Source organism: Pteropus medius, unplaced genomic scaffold (assembly GCF_902729225.1).
Source record: "Pteropus medius unplaced genomic scaffold, Ma_sr-lr_union100, whole genome shotgun sequence".
In the NCBI taxonomy this organism is placed as follows: domain Eukaryota; kingdom Metazoa; phylum Chordata; class Mammalia; order Chiroptera; family Pteropodidae; genus Pteropus; species Pteropus medius.
The window spans coordinates 5,096,513-5,112,075 of record NW_024349798.1 but is presented as its reverse complement, the minus strand read 5'-3'; the positions used below and the strand labels follow the sequence as shown (position 1 = coordinate 5,112,075).

General features: G+C 52.1%; 1 protein-coding gene across 1 annotated transcript; it reads right to left on the bottom strand.

The window, feature by feature from the left end:
* Window positions 1-371: 371 nt before the first annotated feature.
* On the bottom strand, window positions 372-14,317 carry ZNF205 (zinc finger protein 205). The gene is given in 11 exon segments (XM_039885115.1): window positions 372-562; window positions 911-4,880; window positions 4,883-5,083; window positions 5,292-5,387; window positions 6,389-6,436; window positions 7,199-7,319; window positions 7,705-7,796; window positions 8,094-8,307; window positions 10,767-10,892; window positions 11,833-12,080; window positions 13,671-14,317. Coding segments are annotated over 8 exon segments (1,674 nt in total). The 5' UTR covers window positions 10,824-10,892; window positions 11,833-12,080; window positions 13,671-14,317; the 3' UTR covers window positions 372-562; window positions 911-4,035.
* Between the last annotated feature and the right edge of the window lie 1,246 nt (window positions 14,318-15,563).

Below are 15,563 nucleotides of genomic sequence, written 5' to 3'. Positions count from 1 at the left end.
CACAGGAACATAGGGTACATAAGAGATTGCAGGAGTTAGGCCCTCCAGGCATCTTTTCCACTTTGCCCTGAATATTTCAGCACAAATTGTGCTGGTCAGTGGCCTGTATGATTGTATTAATCTTCATGGCTGGCCTGGAGCTTTGTTAGTTGAGAAAAGAAAAAATGGTGGGCCCTAGGACGTGACTGAGACACAGGCCATGGAGTGCTGCATCTGCAACCCATGCCTGTCTGACCAGACCTCACAGGTTGGACCATGAGCATGAGCATGAGCATGAATGAGCAAGGTTAGATCATCCTCATAACTTCTCATTGTCTACTCTCCATGGAACATCAAGGAGAAACCTCAGGCCACAGCCCTTCGCAAGTGTCACTTCTTTAGCCTCCTTTCCTTCCCACCAGGGTTGTCATTACAGCTCCTGGGACACCAATTTCTTCCTCATGACAAGGCCTTTATTCATTTTGTTTTCCTAGCTTGGAAGGTTCTGCCCCCAAATCCTTATAAAATGGCCTGTCATTCTTCAAGTTTCAGCTTAAACGTTCCCTCCTTGCAGGGGCGTTCTCTAAAGGTAAAAGGTAAAGGAGGTAAAGGAGGTCAATCAGTTCTTAATAGCCTTCATTGCTTCACCCCAGTTCTTTCTTTCTGGCATTTGTCACTACTTTAAATTATGTGTCGTTTATCTGCTTGCAGTCTCACTAGGGGGCAAGGATCGTGTCTGGCTTTTTCAAGACTTATTCCTCAACATTTAGCAAAGAACGTGGAATGCATTCATTTCGTATTTGAAAAATGAATAAACGAATGCAGCAAAGCCTCTATTTAACGTTTCCCTACCCTGTACCACCGACCAATGCACCACCCAAAGCCACGCTACACCCCCACCCCACCCTCCGCACTGGCCGCCTCAGTTTACCCGGCTCCTCTAGAAGAGGACCGCGGTCTCCCTCCAAGCCGTTGCCGCACTCGCGCCCAGCTCTCCCTAGCAGCACCGTCAGGCCCTGCTCCGGGCTCAAAAGTTGCTAGAGTGCCCGCGGGAGGTGTCTGGGATGGGGCCGGGACGCCCCCAGCGCCGCTCACCGCCCGGCCACCGTAAGGGATCGTATTACCCGGGTCTCTGTGTCCGTAACTACACGCCCGTGCTCCGTGCGCGAAGCCGGATGTGGCCCTGGCCTTCCGTCTGCATCCTCTCTAGGCCAGCAGGAGGCTTCGCATCTCGGTGGTAGGCCCAGGGCCGACTCTGAAGGGTCAGGGGCTGGTGACGAAGCCGACTCCAGCCCGGGTGGTAGGTTCCTCCCGCAGTCGAAGCGAGAGTAAGGGAAAAAACCAAAGTTTCAAAGCCGGGAGCATCTGACAGTTGCCCCGGCAATAGTGCGTCTTGGGGGCGTGGAAGAGCCCGCTCCGAGAACTCCAGCCATAATTGGCCAGTTTTGCTGGAGCCCGCCCCTCTCCGCCGGGACACTAGATTGGCTAAGGGCAGCAGGGGGGCGGGGCCTTCCGGAACCGATCCTCCAGGCTGCGGGGTGACCTCGTGTGGCTGGTCCCCAGAGAAGACCCTGGCAGGTTTCCAGACCTTACCGCTTGGCTTGGTCACTCGAACTCGCGAGGAACTGTCCGGAATAGCGCTGTGCTCAGGCCTACGTCTCCGCATGGGGAGGGCAGCGCGGCCATCTGGGCCCAGAGCGCTTTCAGCCAGCACCTGGGCCAAGCCTTCAGCCACACGGGAAAGGTGTATGAAGCTTAGTGGGAATATTCCCCGCTCCGCCCTCACCCTCCTTCGAACGTGCAGGTTTACCATAAGCAACCTGGTTATGTTCTCCAGTGCCCTGAAGCTGGGATGTCAAGTGTGAGAAGCCAGGAGAAAGCAGGCCACACTTCTGAGCCTCAACTCCTACCCAAGAGACACCAACAGTGTGGTATCCGCCTGCTACCTCTCAGTGATGCTCCATCACTCACCAAATAATGAACACCCTCCACCGTGACATTCCAGGCCCTTCCACAACGCCCCAGCCAAGTTCCACTCTTAAAATGCTTTTGCTAGGTCTGTCCCAAAATGGTGGACTCTGGATGGAGATCTAGGAAGCAGAGACCTATGGGGTTCTTGGAACCACATTCCTCTTCACTGTGCTATGAAAAGGAGAAACAGTTTCTCCTGGATACTGTGATCTCTGATCTCAGAGGGCAGAGTGAAGTTTTTAAATGACTCCTTGGCTCACATATCACCAAGTCACTCAAGCCCCAACGTGCTGGCAATGCAGCCCAAGGAAGCAAATAGCCACTGTTCAAATGAGTACTCTGTGCTAAGCTTGGGCCAAGTGATGACAACCTCCAGTGTTGTTTTAACAAGTCTTCTTCCTGCCTCTTTTTTTAGGAAACAAGCTCCTGGGAACAGCAAGCCTGCTTTACGTGCATAAGCTCCCCCCAGCCCCTCACACTGAGCCAAGCAGAGAAATTCCATTTATAGCTGTGATCAGAGGCAGGAAAACAAGCTGAGAGAGGAAACTGCTTGCTTTCTTGCCTCTTTGTGAAAGAACCATCTAACTCAACCAGTCCTGTCAGCAGGCTAACCCTAAATCCCACTGAGACCTCCCAGATACCACCAAGTCCTGCCTGGGCTCCCACTAGTAAGTATTTCAGCTGAGTCCAGAATCCAGAATGTCAAATCTACTCTTACTCTTTTTAGACAGCCCTGCCTCATAATATCATGCACTAGACAGTCAATAGCTGTTGGGGTGCATGGAAATGGAGATATTTTTAACATGGTAAAATCCATGGCCCTGAACCCCAGCTTCTAGCTCTCTGGTTGTATGACTTTGGGCAAGTTATTGAACTTCTCAGCTTCAGCTTCCCCATCTATAAAACTGGGATAAAACCCACTGCTCAGCATTGGGAAGAGTAGAGGTGACATATATATGGTGCTTAGCCCCACACCTGGCAGGGCAGCTGGCAGCTATTATACTATCATCAGTCTGCTATCTTGTTCAAGACACTTTGTACTTTAGGAGCTGGGAGCCAACTAGGGCTGCAGCCATACTGCTGGCCTCATGATCCACAGAGCCAGGTGGGATCTCAATGGCCTTCCTGATGCAGATGTCCTCAAGGTTAGAAATGCATATTATCTTGGGAGCTGAGCTGAAAATCTTGGATAATAAGCATGCTGAGTCCACCCCTCCCAGAAAAAAATAGTAGAGAATAAGAAATAGAAAGTACAGAGACAAAAAAAAAAACCAAAAGCCAGGAGTAAAGCAGCCAGGCAGGGGTAGATAGGGCAAATCACAAAGGACATGTACGAAGAGGCCATGTAGCAGAAGGAGATGGCAGCAGCCTCAGAAAGGACCAGGAGGGACAGTGGTCCCTGGTAAGTGAGCAATTCTCACTGGATTACAGTTGGCCCCCAGTGGAAGCAAATGGAAAAAGGCCAGTTACAAAACTCGGCCCCAGTGCCCAAGAAGAAGACAGGGCAGACAGGAGACAATGAGCATGAGTCCTCAAGCTGGCTCTGCCCAGCTCCCAGCTCCTAAAGAACAGAGGGAGGGTCCAGGGCTCAATGGGCAATGGCCCTGGGATGAGAGTGATGACAGCAGCAGACCACCAGCCAGAGGGCCCACAATTCCAGAAGAGGCTGGTTGGCTTCAGGTCTTGAAACTTCTCTGTGCTAAGAAGCCTTTGTCTGGAGACTTATGATCCCAGCCATCTCTTTGTCTGGAGACTTATGGTCCCAGACATCTGGATTGAGCCCTAAGGCAGATCAAGGCTGGGAAAGAGGGTGCCCAAGCCCTGAGAGTGATGACTCAGGGGTACCTGAGTGAGGACATATGGTTGACCCAAGAGCCTCCCAGTCTGGGGTCAGCCACCAGGGCCCCCCAAGACAGAGAAATAGGCCGTGGCTTGAATTCCAAGGCCTTTAATTTGCAGCTAGCGTGCCTGTTCCTTGCCTTAGTTCTTCCCGTTGCCATGCCCCATCCCAATGCCAGCACCTCCCCAACACCCTTCCCTTGCCCTTATTCCTCCTTGGGGGCCTGGACCCACCTTCCTCGCCTCCTAGGTGGGAGCCGGTGGGGGTGCCGCCAGAGCTCCTGCTGCCCCCAGCATCAGCATGGCCAGGGCCTTAGGCCCCGTGGTGTGGATCTTCTCATGCCGGTGTAGGTTGGAACGCCGGCTGAAGCTCTTGCCACAGAGGGGGCAGGAATAGGGCCGGACGCCACGGTGGGTGCGCTGATGGGCCGTGAGGTGTGAGCTGTGGCTGAAGCTCTTGCCACAGTCGAGGCAGTGGTAGGGCTTCTCGCCAGTGTGTGTGCGGTTGTGCGCGATGAGGTTGGAGCGCTGGCTGAAGCACTTGCCGCACTCGGGGCATGGGTAGGGTTTGACCCCTGTGTGGGTGCGCTGGTGGGTGACCAGGGCCGAGCTCTGAGTGAAGCACTTGCTGCAGATGGGACACTTGTGGGGTTTGGCACCTGTGTGCGTGCCCTGGTGGGTGACCAGGTCCGAACGACGGGTGAAGCGCTTGGCACAGCGGTCACACACGTAGGGCTTCTCACCTGTGTGAATGCGCTGGTGCTGGATCAGTGTCGAGTGGTGGCTGAAGCTCTTCCAGCAGGAGGGGCAGGTGTAGGGCTTCTCGCCCGTGTGAATGATCTGGTGCTGGATGAGGTGTGAGCTGCGACCGAAGCGCTTGCCGCAGTCTGTGCAGGCATAGGGCTTCTCGCCTGTGTGCGTGCGCCGGTGTGTCACCAGGTGGGAGTGCCAACTGAAGCCCTTGCCACACTGCTCACACTTGTAGGTCTTCTTACTGGCGTCACCATTGCCATCAGGGGCCAGGCCCTCCTCACTGCTCTCAGGGGCCCCGGTTTCCTCCTCACTGGATTTCTCTGGAAGACCGGTGTCAGTGGAGCTGGTTCTGGCTGTCTCTCCTCCAGGGGACTGGGCTGCCCATCATCTTTGGCTGGCCCAGGGCTCTGGCCTCTAGCTGCTTGCTGCCCACACTGCAGGCTGTCCCCATGGGCTCTCTCTGCCCTGGTCCTGAAGGACTTCACATCCCCATGGGATGCCGGGCATGGCATAGGCTCCTCCTTTCCCACCTCCACCGCTCCTGGAGAAAGGGTTTCCAGCCAGAGAGGCTTTTGTGAGGGATCCAGGGGAATTCCAGAGATGGAGACAAGGGAAAGGACCTGATGGGAGCCCTTCCCCCAGGAAGGGCCATGTGTCTGCACCCCATGGGAAACAGAGCCTGCACTGACAAGGGGCACCCGGGAGTGACAGTGATGACCCCACTGCCCACCCATCACCTCTGCACGCACCTCTCTTATCCTCATCTCCTGTCTGCTGGCACGAGCTTGAGGCCTTACCCTTGCCCTGAACTTGGGAGGCCCAAAAAGTTCTGCTGAAGGGAAAACCTGCCCAAAAAGAGATTCTGCACTCAGTCATGGACCTTCTGGACTTCCCAGCAGGAGACACACACCCCCAAAAACTAACAGAGCAAAAGGGGAGCAGGTGCAGCTCTGGAAACAGGAGATAAAACCAGGTGAGCACAAAAATTGCTTAGGGTCAGGTGTCCACCCTCTCTAAGAAGCACGTTCCATGGTCACCACCAGACACACTTTGGGGGCTGAGTTGAGGCTCTGTCTTGTTTCCCTGAATGAGCAACAGAAGTAAAGGTTGGGCCAGGTCTGCTGCCAGAAACCCCCATCCTCGCATAGCCCAGCGGTGGGCCTGGCAACTCTGGAAACCAAACAATCTCTCACTCTTGCACCTATACCTTCCTAGGGCCATCGGCAAAAAGGGTTCCTGTGGGAGGGCCAGAGGCAAAGAGATGCCAAGTGGGAAGGCCTGGGAGAAGAGGGCCAGGGACACTGAACACCCAGAAGTCAAGGTCCATTTGCCAAGTCCCCAGGTGAAGGCCCAGGAATTCTCGTCAAGTCAGTAAGGTAGCAGAGGGCCTGGCCTCCATGACCTGATCCAAGCTCTATGGGAAAAAAGGAATGTGTTGGACCAACCAGGTGGTTTACAGCATCTATGAGGCCTGCCACAGGGCTGCAAATGGGTGCTAGGGTCCCTCTAGATCTAAGACTTGTCTCAGACCTGCTGGTCTGAGCCTTGGGAGTGTTAACAATGGGTGGTAAGCAAACCTGAGATAATCAAAGTGAGCAAGATGGCTGTGATCCTGGGGTCCTCCAAGACAGTGAAGGTCTTGGCCCACTACTGAAGTCAAAAGGTGGCATTACCAAGGCCCCAGCTTCATCTGGACTAGTAGATGTGCAACAGATGTGTGTTGACAAACTGAATGAATGGATGACAATGAATGAACACTGGGTTTTCCATAAGATCCCATAAAAATCTGCCAAGAAAACTAGAGTCTGAAATTGAGGAGTCAAAGCCCCAGGACTTAACTACTTACTGTGAGAAAAATCGAGGGAGCCAAGGGTTCTCTGAGAAGAGGACACGCCTGTTGGGGCATATGTGAAAGCTCAGAGTCCATGGGTCTGCAGAGTCAGCTGGCACTATGCTTCCCCCACCATGGTCATGCAGCCCTGACCCCAGGGCCAAGCTTTCTGTTCACACACTTTTAAAGCTGGACTTCATGGAAAAAGAGGATGAACTACAGGAATAAGATGAACTACGGAAGAACCAAAGAGAAGCAGAAACTCTAAGTTGGCACTGTCTAGTACAGCAGCCAACTAGCCACGTGTGGCTATTTCAGTTCAAATTTCATTTGATTAAAATGAAATAAAACTAAATACTCAGTTGCTCTAACCACATTTCTAGTGCTCAACAGCCACATTTGGCTTGTGGCTACCATCTCAGCCGAGATACGGAGCACGTCTATCACTAGGAAGTTTCTACAGAACAGCGCGGTCTAGATCAGGGGTCCCCAACCCCTGGGCCGTGGACTGGTACCAGTCCATGGCCTGTTAGGAACTGGGCTGCACAGTAGGAGGTGAGTGGCCAGCGAGCGGACAAAGCTTCATCTGTATTTGTGGCCGCTCCCCAGCGCTAGCATCACTGCCTCAGCTCCACCTCAGATCACAGGCATTAGATTCTCATAGGAGCACCAGTCCCTGGTTCCAAAAAGGTTGGGGACCACTGGTCTAGATGAAATGAGGGGTTTTAATCCCTGGGAAACAGGGAGGTGGCATTGGGATGAGCCCCACCTCTGACATCAAGGGCCTCAGGAAGCTGCCGCCCCAGTGTAAGCGCCAGCCCTTACCCAAGGCCAGCCTATTCCGCTTCTGTAGGACATCATGGTAGAAGCTCTGCTGAGTGTGGTCCAGCCGTCCCCATTCCTCCCGGGAGAGGTACAAAGCCACATCCTCAAAGGTCACTGGCATCTGAAACAACACAAAACACCCACTCTGTAGGACATACCAGGACATATAGAAAGGCCTGATGGTGCCGAGATGAAGCTGAGACCCCAGACTCCCAACCTGCTGCTCTGAATGAAGCCTCCCCTCAGGTCTGATGGTGAAGCAAGAGCTCCCCACGGATGGCTTTTCTGGGGCAAGAACAAGGCATTTGTGTACAGCAGAAGACAGTAGGCAAAAGCAAGGGAGGCCTTCTTTTCTGACATCACAGCCAAAGCTCAGGATCTCCAGTACGTTCCTTTCCAGCCCCCACCCTCAGGTCCGGTGCTCAGATCTGAAGGACAATTCAGTCAGAGACACTGTCCCTCCACATCTTTCTATTTCTCCTATAGCCTTAGACAGGGACACTCACCTGGGACCAGGCGGTGAGGAGTGCCGCAGCCATCTGCCGATCTCTGGTCCTCCCCTCATGGGAAAGCACAGGGAACTGGGGGGAGGGGAGGGCTGAGAGAGGAGAGAGGTCCTCAGGGCGGCCACCTCATCCTGCTGGGTCCTGCTGCTACCCGCTAAATGGGTTCATGCCTGGTACATCCATGGCTGCCTTAAACCCCGCCCTTCAACCCACCCCAGAAGAGGGGCAATAGGTTCTGAGGCTATGAGGGGCGGCTTCCAAGAGGTGAGTGGGCAGACATCCAGGCATCTCCCGTGACCATGGCAGGGATCTCTCCACTCCCGGGCTGTGAGCTTCCACCCCACAGCTGCCGCTCAGGAAAGTGCTTCTCTCCACATCCTTCTCCTCACCTCTGCCAGGCAGGAAAAGAGCTTTCTCTGCAGATCCCTGGCTTAGGGGTGTCCAGCCCCAAGCTCCTTGATCCCTATCCTCCTGTGATGCCCCCTCGGGGTGCAGTTCTTGAGGCTCTGTCTTGATGTGGGGTGACTCCTGAGTGGCTCCCAAAGGCACCATCTCCTTTGACTGGGAAAGCATTTCTTGACAAGGATGCCCATGACCTGGAACCTAGGGAATGGCAGCCCCCATCAGCACTGGCATGGAGAGTGGGAGACATCCAAGTTCCATGCCCTCCATGCCCAGGAGGTCCCTGCAGGGGAAGACACCTAAGGTCGCCGAACACACAACCAAATGCAAGACACAGCTTAAAGGACTAGCCTTGCTTCTTTGTCCACTCCCTAGGGACCTGTGCATCTTATGCTCACCCCCGAAAGGAAAAGCAGGCAGGCTATTGAAGGCCCTGCCAGGTGCAGCCTGGACAGCTGCGTAAAGGGCAGCTGCCTCTTCTCAATCCAAGCCTTACACCTTCCACAGCAGTATGCATTGTTATTTTTAATATATGAAGAAACCAAGTGTAATGAGTTGAATTGTGTCCCCCCCACAATTCATGTCTGCTGGGAAACCTGGAATGTGACATTATTGAGAAAAAAGGTCTTTGCAGATGTAATTAGTTAAGGATCTTGAGATGAACTCACCCTGGATTTTGGTTGGACCCTAAATCGAATGACTACTGTCCCTATTAAAGGCACAGAAACATGGTGAAAAAGATCATGCAAAGACAGAAGCAGAGATTAGAGTGATGCTGTCACAGCCAAGGGACACCTGGAGCCCCACAAAGCTGGAAGAGGCAGGAAGGATCCTCCCCTAGATCCTTGAGAGAGAGGCCTGTCGACATCTTGATTTTGGGTTTATGGCTTCCAGAACTGTGAGAGAATAAATTCCAGTTATTTTAAGCCACCCAGTTTGTGGCCTTTGTTACAGCAGCCCCAGGACACTCATACACGGGCTCAGAGATTAGACAACAGCTCAAGATCATGGAGCTTGTGAGTGGCTCAGTAAGGATTTGAACTCAAGTATATTGAACTCTCAAGTCACCATGTCTTGAAGGTGACAGGGAGGCATCATGTGGCCTTGGGCTGTTTCTGGCCTGACTCATTAGGGTTGGAGTAGTTGGAATTTTTTGGTTTGGAGAAAAAAAGCCCAAGGGTGCCACTAAGCGTGCTGAGGCGTGGTGTCCACCTTGGTCTAACAGAGGAGAAATCCTCTCCTGCTCACCCCCTCAGTACTGGCCCCCATAGTGGGACTTCAGGGTCCTCCCAGCTCGTCCCCTCTTTGTTACACTAGTCTTACCCTAGCCCTCTGGGAGGGTGAGGAGCAAGTTTCAGTCAGTCGACCAGGGCTCAAATCCAGAGCCAATCCTCACTAGCTGTTCAACTCCGAGCAGGTGCCACCTCCCCACAAAGCCTCAGGGAAGTCACTTCCCTTGCACTGTGAGGCCCCTGACGAAACCTCATTGTCATCCACAGCACAGAGACTGGCCAGCCTTCTGCTGGGAACTCATGCCTATCCCTCCCCCACTATCCCCCATCTCCATCTGCATTAGGGTCTCTAAGGGAAAGACCCAAGGCCATGAGTCAGAGTGCCTGGGAACAACAAGGGTGGGGTGAAGCAGCCTCAGAAACTCAGCAACTCTGCCTCCCACACAGATAACAAGTGAGAAAGTGCTGCCCGCTCTGGAAAGTTCTAGATGAACACAGAACAGTGCCTGTAATTATTATTATTACTCTACTGTGTGGGCTAACAGAACCCAACATCAGCAGAGAATGCTGTGAATGTATGAGGCCTGTCTGTTACAAAGGCATTGTGGAAGGGAAACCAAACAGTGGTAACAATGACCTGTGCTTCTATAGTGGAAAAATAATAATACTTGATTTGTATTTGTACTCAGAACCACTGAAATTACTAGGTGAGGGGACACAGTCTCTCTGACCTAGGTTCCAGCTGCTGTGGGTGTTCTTGTTTTATATGTTAAAATAATGATCTCCTGTGAATTGACAAACTGCTTAAAGAGGACTCTTGTGCCCATCATTTCCTCCGAGCCAACCACCTGTGTGAGATGGATGGGAACAATAGGCACATGATCCACATTTTATCGGTCACACACTTGGTTGCCAGAGGACTTGCTCAAGGTCACACATCTGACTATGGCTGACTCATATTCCTCTGATTTCAAGCCTAGTGACTCTGGTTAATTACACACACACATGGACAATAGGTACAGGAAGGCTTAGGTGCTCAGATCCAGAGAGAGAAGAGATGGGGTCCCATGCTGAGGGCAGTAGAGGGTAGACTGAGGCTTCTCTGTGTGCTCTGGGTGCTGTTCAGAGAGCCAACCTCACCAGTAGGAACCGCAACAGCTTCCCTGCTGCCTCATGTGGCCTTTGGTCTGGTGACTACGGAATTTACCAGGCCAAGCAATGCCGTTCCACAGAAGTTGATTCCCAGGTGGAAGGCATTTCCCATCACACTACCTTTTCTTCAATATCCCCCTTAACCCCCATCCATCAGCCCTCTTGCCCCAGTGAGTCCAACTCTTTTCCATTGGTCCAGATGCCCTGCCCTGAAGATCCCATCCTGCTCTGGTTCTTTCTAGGGCATGGCTCCCCGACCCAGAGCCCCATCCATACCTCTTGGGCTCTCTCCTTGTCCTGGGTAGCAGGGTTACCTCCACCGTCTGCAGACATTTTCTATCTCAGAGCTAAAAGCACAGTTTCCTCTTATGGGCTGAGCCCCTTCCAGCTCTGGCCAGGAACCTGGAAGAGCAAAAGGAAATCAGCGAGTGTTTCCTGGACACCTCTGAAATGCCCTGAAAATCCCCACACAGGACCAGACCCACCTCTGTTCCCAATCAGAAATAAAGCCTCCCCGATGCCATCAAACAGCCTCTCTCTCTATGTTTTTCAGTCCCTCGCTTTGACAGAATGCTATTTTGTATTGTCCCTTTTGTTACTGAAACATGAGCCCTGAATCTCAGAGCAACTAGCTCAGGGAAAGCCAGGGCTGACTAGGAATCTGTATCTCCTGTCATCAGGAGCCAAAAAGTCTGTAGAGATCCTACAAAACAGGAGCTGGGTGGGGCCCCGCTTGCCACAGCTAGCTCAACTGTGTGTCCTGCCATCTCCCTGGCCCAAGACACACATATGCCCTTTGCTCGGCCTGACTCGGCCTGCCTCGGCCTGCCTAGGAACCAGAAATTGAGCCGCCAGCTCTCAGCAGCCCTCCTTGTGACTGCAACCACCCGCCTGGGCCCAGGATTCCATCCTGCTCACATTCCCAGATGATGTCCTTCCCCTTCCCCAACCAGAGTCCCGGCCCTTCTCTCCGAGATGTCCACCTCTGACCCCGTTTCCTCTTGCCAGCAGCCACCCAGAAGAGTCTCAGGGTCCAGGGGACCTCCCAAGCCCCCCTCTTACTGAGGTGGAGGTGGAGGGGGCACCTTGGGAAGCAGGGCCCCCTCCCCTGGGAAAGGAGTCTCTGCAGCCAGCAACGGGAGCCGGGTGGAGACTGGGATTAAGGACAACAGGAAGTCCCTCCCAAATCCTGTTCCCCGTGCAGCTGCAGTCCTACAGGGTTCCTGGCTTCGAGGGTTCCGGGTCTGGGGGTCCCGAGGCGAGCTGCACCTGCTCTTGGCAGAGAGGTGACTTCCAGATCTGCATTGCCAGCTCATGATCACTTTACCAGGCTCATACATACTTGTGATACCAGCCAAGCAGGGGCTCCAAAATGGGAAAATATATTTTGTGGGAGGATTTTGATATCTGATGTTTCAAAGAGAGCATTGCAACTGTCCTCAAAAGAGGAAGGACACTGCTGCGTGGAGGGGCATGATGGTCCTTTTCAGCACCCTTCAGTGCTTCTGAAGGTCTATGGTGTCTCTGTGGAGATGTCCCTGGATTTCATTTAAGGTCCCCAGGCTGGTCAGCAGGTCCTCTGGGTTCCTCCTAAGAGCAGGACAGAGTTCTCTCTTTATCAGGGCAAACTTAGGAAACAAAAAGGCCTGGGGCCCCTCACCTCCTGATGCTCTACACCTCAAAAAGATGTGGGATCAATTTGATTTTTCTAGATTCCCCACCCCTACCCCCAGCTCCTTCTCAAGACTGGGGATAGAGGGGATAAAGAGGTCTGACCCAGCTGTCTATGGGGTCCCAGACCTTCAGACATCCCTGGCTTCATAGTCCACCTCTCAATCAGGAAAGGGGTAGGGGCTAGCCCTGAGTGAGAGTCCAAGAAGGTTTCTCCAGGAAATGTTCCCATGCCCACTGCCTTTGACCCATCAGAGTCCCATGGGATGCATCCACTTAACCCAGACAGGCATGAGTGGCCCCTGTACCAGCTCATGGGCATGATATGAAGGCTCACAAGGGTTTAATTTTTTAAAAAACTTAATTTCCAACATTTAAAACTTAGAAGAATTATAAAATTGATTTTCTTGAAAAATCAGAACATCTGGCAACCCTGGACCTGTATTCCTCACATTTGGTCCCCACTTGGCCCCTGCAGCATTCTGAGTTTGTAACTCTCCTTTGGAGTTAAAATGTTTTAGGAATCTTAGAATTCTGCTCCATTCTACTGTCACTCTGCTGAAAGAAAAATTACCCCTGGGATTTGTCTCTGGTCGGTATTTCCAGGTGTTTTAAAACTCAAGGTAAAAAGAGATGTAGAAAAGTGTAGCAAAAATTAATATTGTTTTCAAGCCAGAGAGAGCTACAAAAAGAAAAAGCCACAGAGATCCCTGGAAAGATGAACTGCTCAATCTGTGAGCACATCTCCATTGAGGAGCACAGCCAATGTCTAGAGTAGGGAACTCACTCCTGAGGTGGACCATTTCAGCCCACAGCAATCCCAGGAGTGCACCGAGTCCAAAAAGAGTAGGTGTGTCCTGCTTCCTGGGCAAAGTTGCTCTACTAGACAAAAGGGACACTGGAGCGATACTGGGGAAGCCCAGAGGTTCGGATCCCATCAAGGGATTGCCTAACTACACCAAATGAAGTTTCAACAGTTATTTGACTGTTAAAAAATATTTATTGAGCACCTACTATATGACAGACATTAGCCCCTTCTTGGGAATAAGAGGAAATCTTTCCAGGGCTGGCTCTAGGACTAAGCAGGTCTAGGAGGAAGGGCTCTCAGATTTGTTGTGTGGGAATTTCAGTCCCTGAAAGAGTTCAGAAAGGCACCTGGGCAGGGAGTCACTAAGTAAAGCAGAAATCAAAACCTAAATGCATCTGGCAGTCAGGCAGTACCACAAATGATCAGTGCCTTGAGTGTAAGACCAGAGTGGAGCAGGGCTTCAGGGGCCTCAAGAAACCATATTTTGTTTAAAGGGGACAGCTGGGGGCCCAGTATTGCAAAAGCTTGAGGATTTTTCAAGAGAAGCCAAATATAATCAGATTTCTATGTGAAATATTCTGATTTTTAAATGTTGACGATTAAAATTAAAAAACAAAAACAAAAACAAAAAAACTCCATACAACTCCAACAGAAAACACCGCTGTCCAGCTCACAAGTCACTAGGTCAAGGCTGTACTCACCTCAGGAGCCTGTCATAGGGATAGCTATCATGGATGAAGTTGCTTATCGGAGCTTCAGGCACGGCAAACACAAATGCCAACTCTGGTATCAGGCAGCTTCACTGCGCTTGAGTAAGGAGAAGACGCCACCTTTAGGAAATAAATCACGGTCTACCCTCAGAGATTGGCCTGGGAGCTTACTCAGGTCTTAAAGATGACCTTACAAAAAACACCCGGAATAAGAACTAGAAAAAAAGAAGCATCTGAAGTAACAAAAACAACAATAACCAGGTACTAATTAAGGTAGTTAAGCCAGGCTGGAGACAGGACAATTCAGAGATCTAGCCTTAGAAAGGAAAAATCATAGGAAAAAATAAAGGAATGTGGGAGAGGCCAAGAAAAACAGGAATAATTGAGTAAACAGAAAAGCGAATGTTAACCGTCGAAAGAGAAGAAAACCAGTGTGTTAAATGGGGGTCCCAGGAATAAACGTTTTTTAAAGTAGAAAAAACTAAGAACCCCCAGGGCCACTGAAGACCAAGTCGTGGGAGTTCACGCGGCCCGCGGCCCATTCAACCCCAGATTCGAGGAGACGCCCCAGCGGCTCTGTCCCCTAGGGCGAAGCGGCCGCAGAGGAAGCGTTGGGAGCCGCAGGAGCCCCAGGAGCCCCAGGAGCCCAGCGCGCACCAGTCGGCACCGCCCAGCTCCGCAGACCACCGAACACAAACGCCGGGATCACGTCGTCCAGGCAACGACGCTGCTCCGCCCCCGCACCGCCCAAGGGAGACGTCGGTGACTGGTTGAAGACCCTGTGACCCCGCCCCTCCACGGCACCGCCCAGCCGCCCTCACCTGCGCGCTCCCGTCCGCGCCCCCGAGGGGCAGCCCCACGGAATGGGGAGAGTCACCCTAGAGCCGCCCAGCCCTGACCGGTGTGCCCGCATTTCCCGTCCGGCTGCCTCACTCCAACTTCCGGTTTTCCCGGCTCTCTCGCAATTGCCAGCCTGTGGGCCCCAGGCGCGGAGGCATCCGGAGTAGTGAGAACCGCAGGGCATATTCCGGTGTCCTCGAGTCGGCGTCCGCCGTGGGGAAACTGAGCCTATCTGCGCGAGGTCCCCTGCCCAAGAGCGCTGGTGCCCGGCCTCCATGTTAGGGACTTGGAGCACAAATTCCAGCCTAGCGCTGAGTCCAGCCTCCTTGGGCAAAGGTCTCCCCCTACGCTCACCTGTTTTGAATTGTTTTGTTTCAAAAATGGGAATATACCGTATGTTGCTGACCAGCTCCCTCTGTGTGTGTGACACATATCTTAAGAGATTGTTCAATATAAAATATATATTTTATATATATAGAAAAATATATATTTTATATATAGAAAAAATATATTTATATATATATATAGAGAGAGAGAGAGAGAGAGAGAGAGAGAGAGAAACCCATGCACCGTGTCAAAGACCACAACAGCCAGACATTAGTTAAAGCGATGGGAAAGATATTTTATTCAGTAAATACAGACAGTAAAGAGCGGAGCGCCATCCCCTTAGACTGGGTCTTTTAAAGGAAGAATGAGGGAGGAGAACGGGGTTGAGTCAGAGAAGTGAAAAATTCCAAAAAGCTGGTCAGTGTAGATGTGATTAGGCTAGGTGTGTCTGTTAGCCCTGAGATGTGGAAATCAAGAGTCTGTCCCCCAACGGAGCAGGGAGACAGACGCCCTGTCCTTCTTGATTAGTACTTTTCAAAGGAATGGCTCTCAGATTCATGACAGTTGCCTCTGGGTTTTAAGAGACACAATCATAAACCCTTTAGCAAATGCTCTAAGAAAGGGAGGTCAGGAACCAATCATATGTTGGCCAGAGCAAACAGTAAATTTTCCTGGCAGCAGCGTTGAGCTTTCTCAGGCAGGCATTTTAATGGGGGC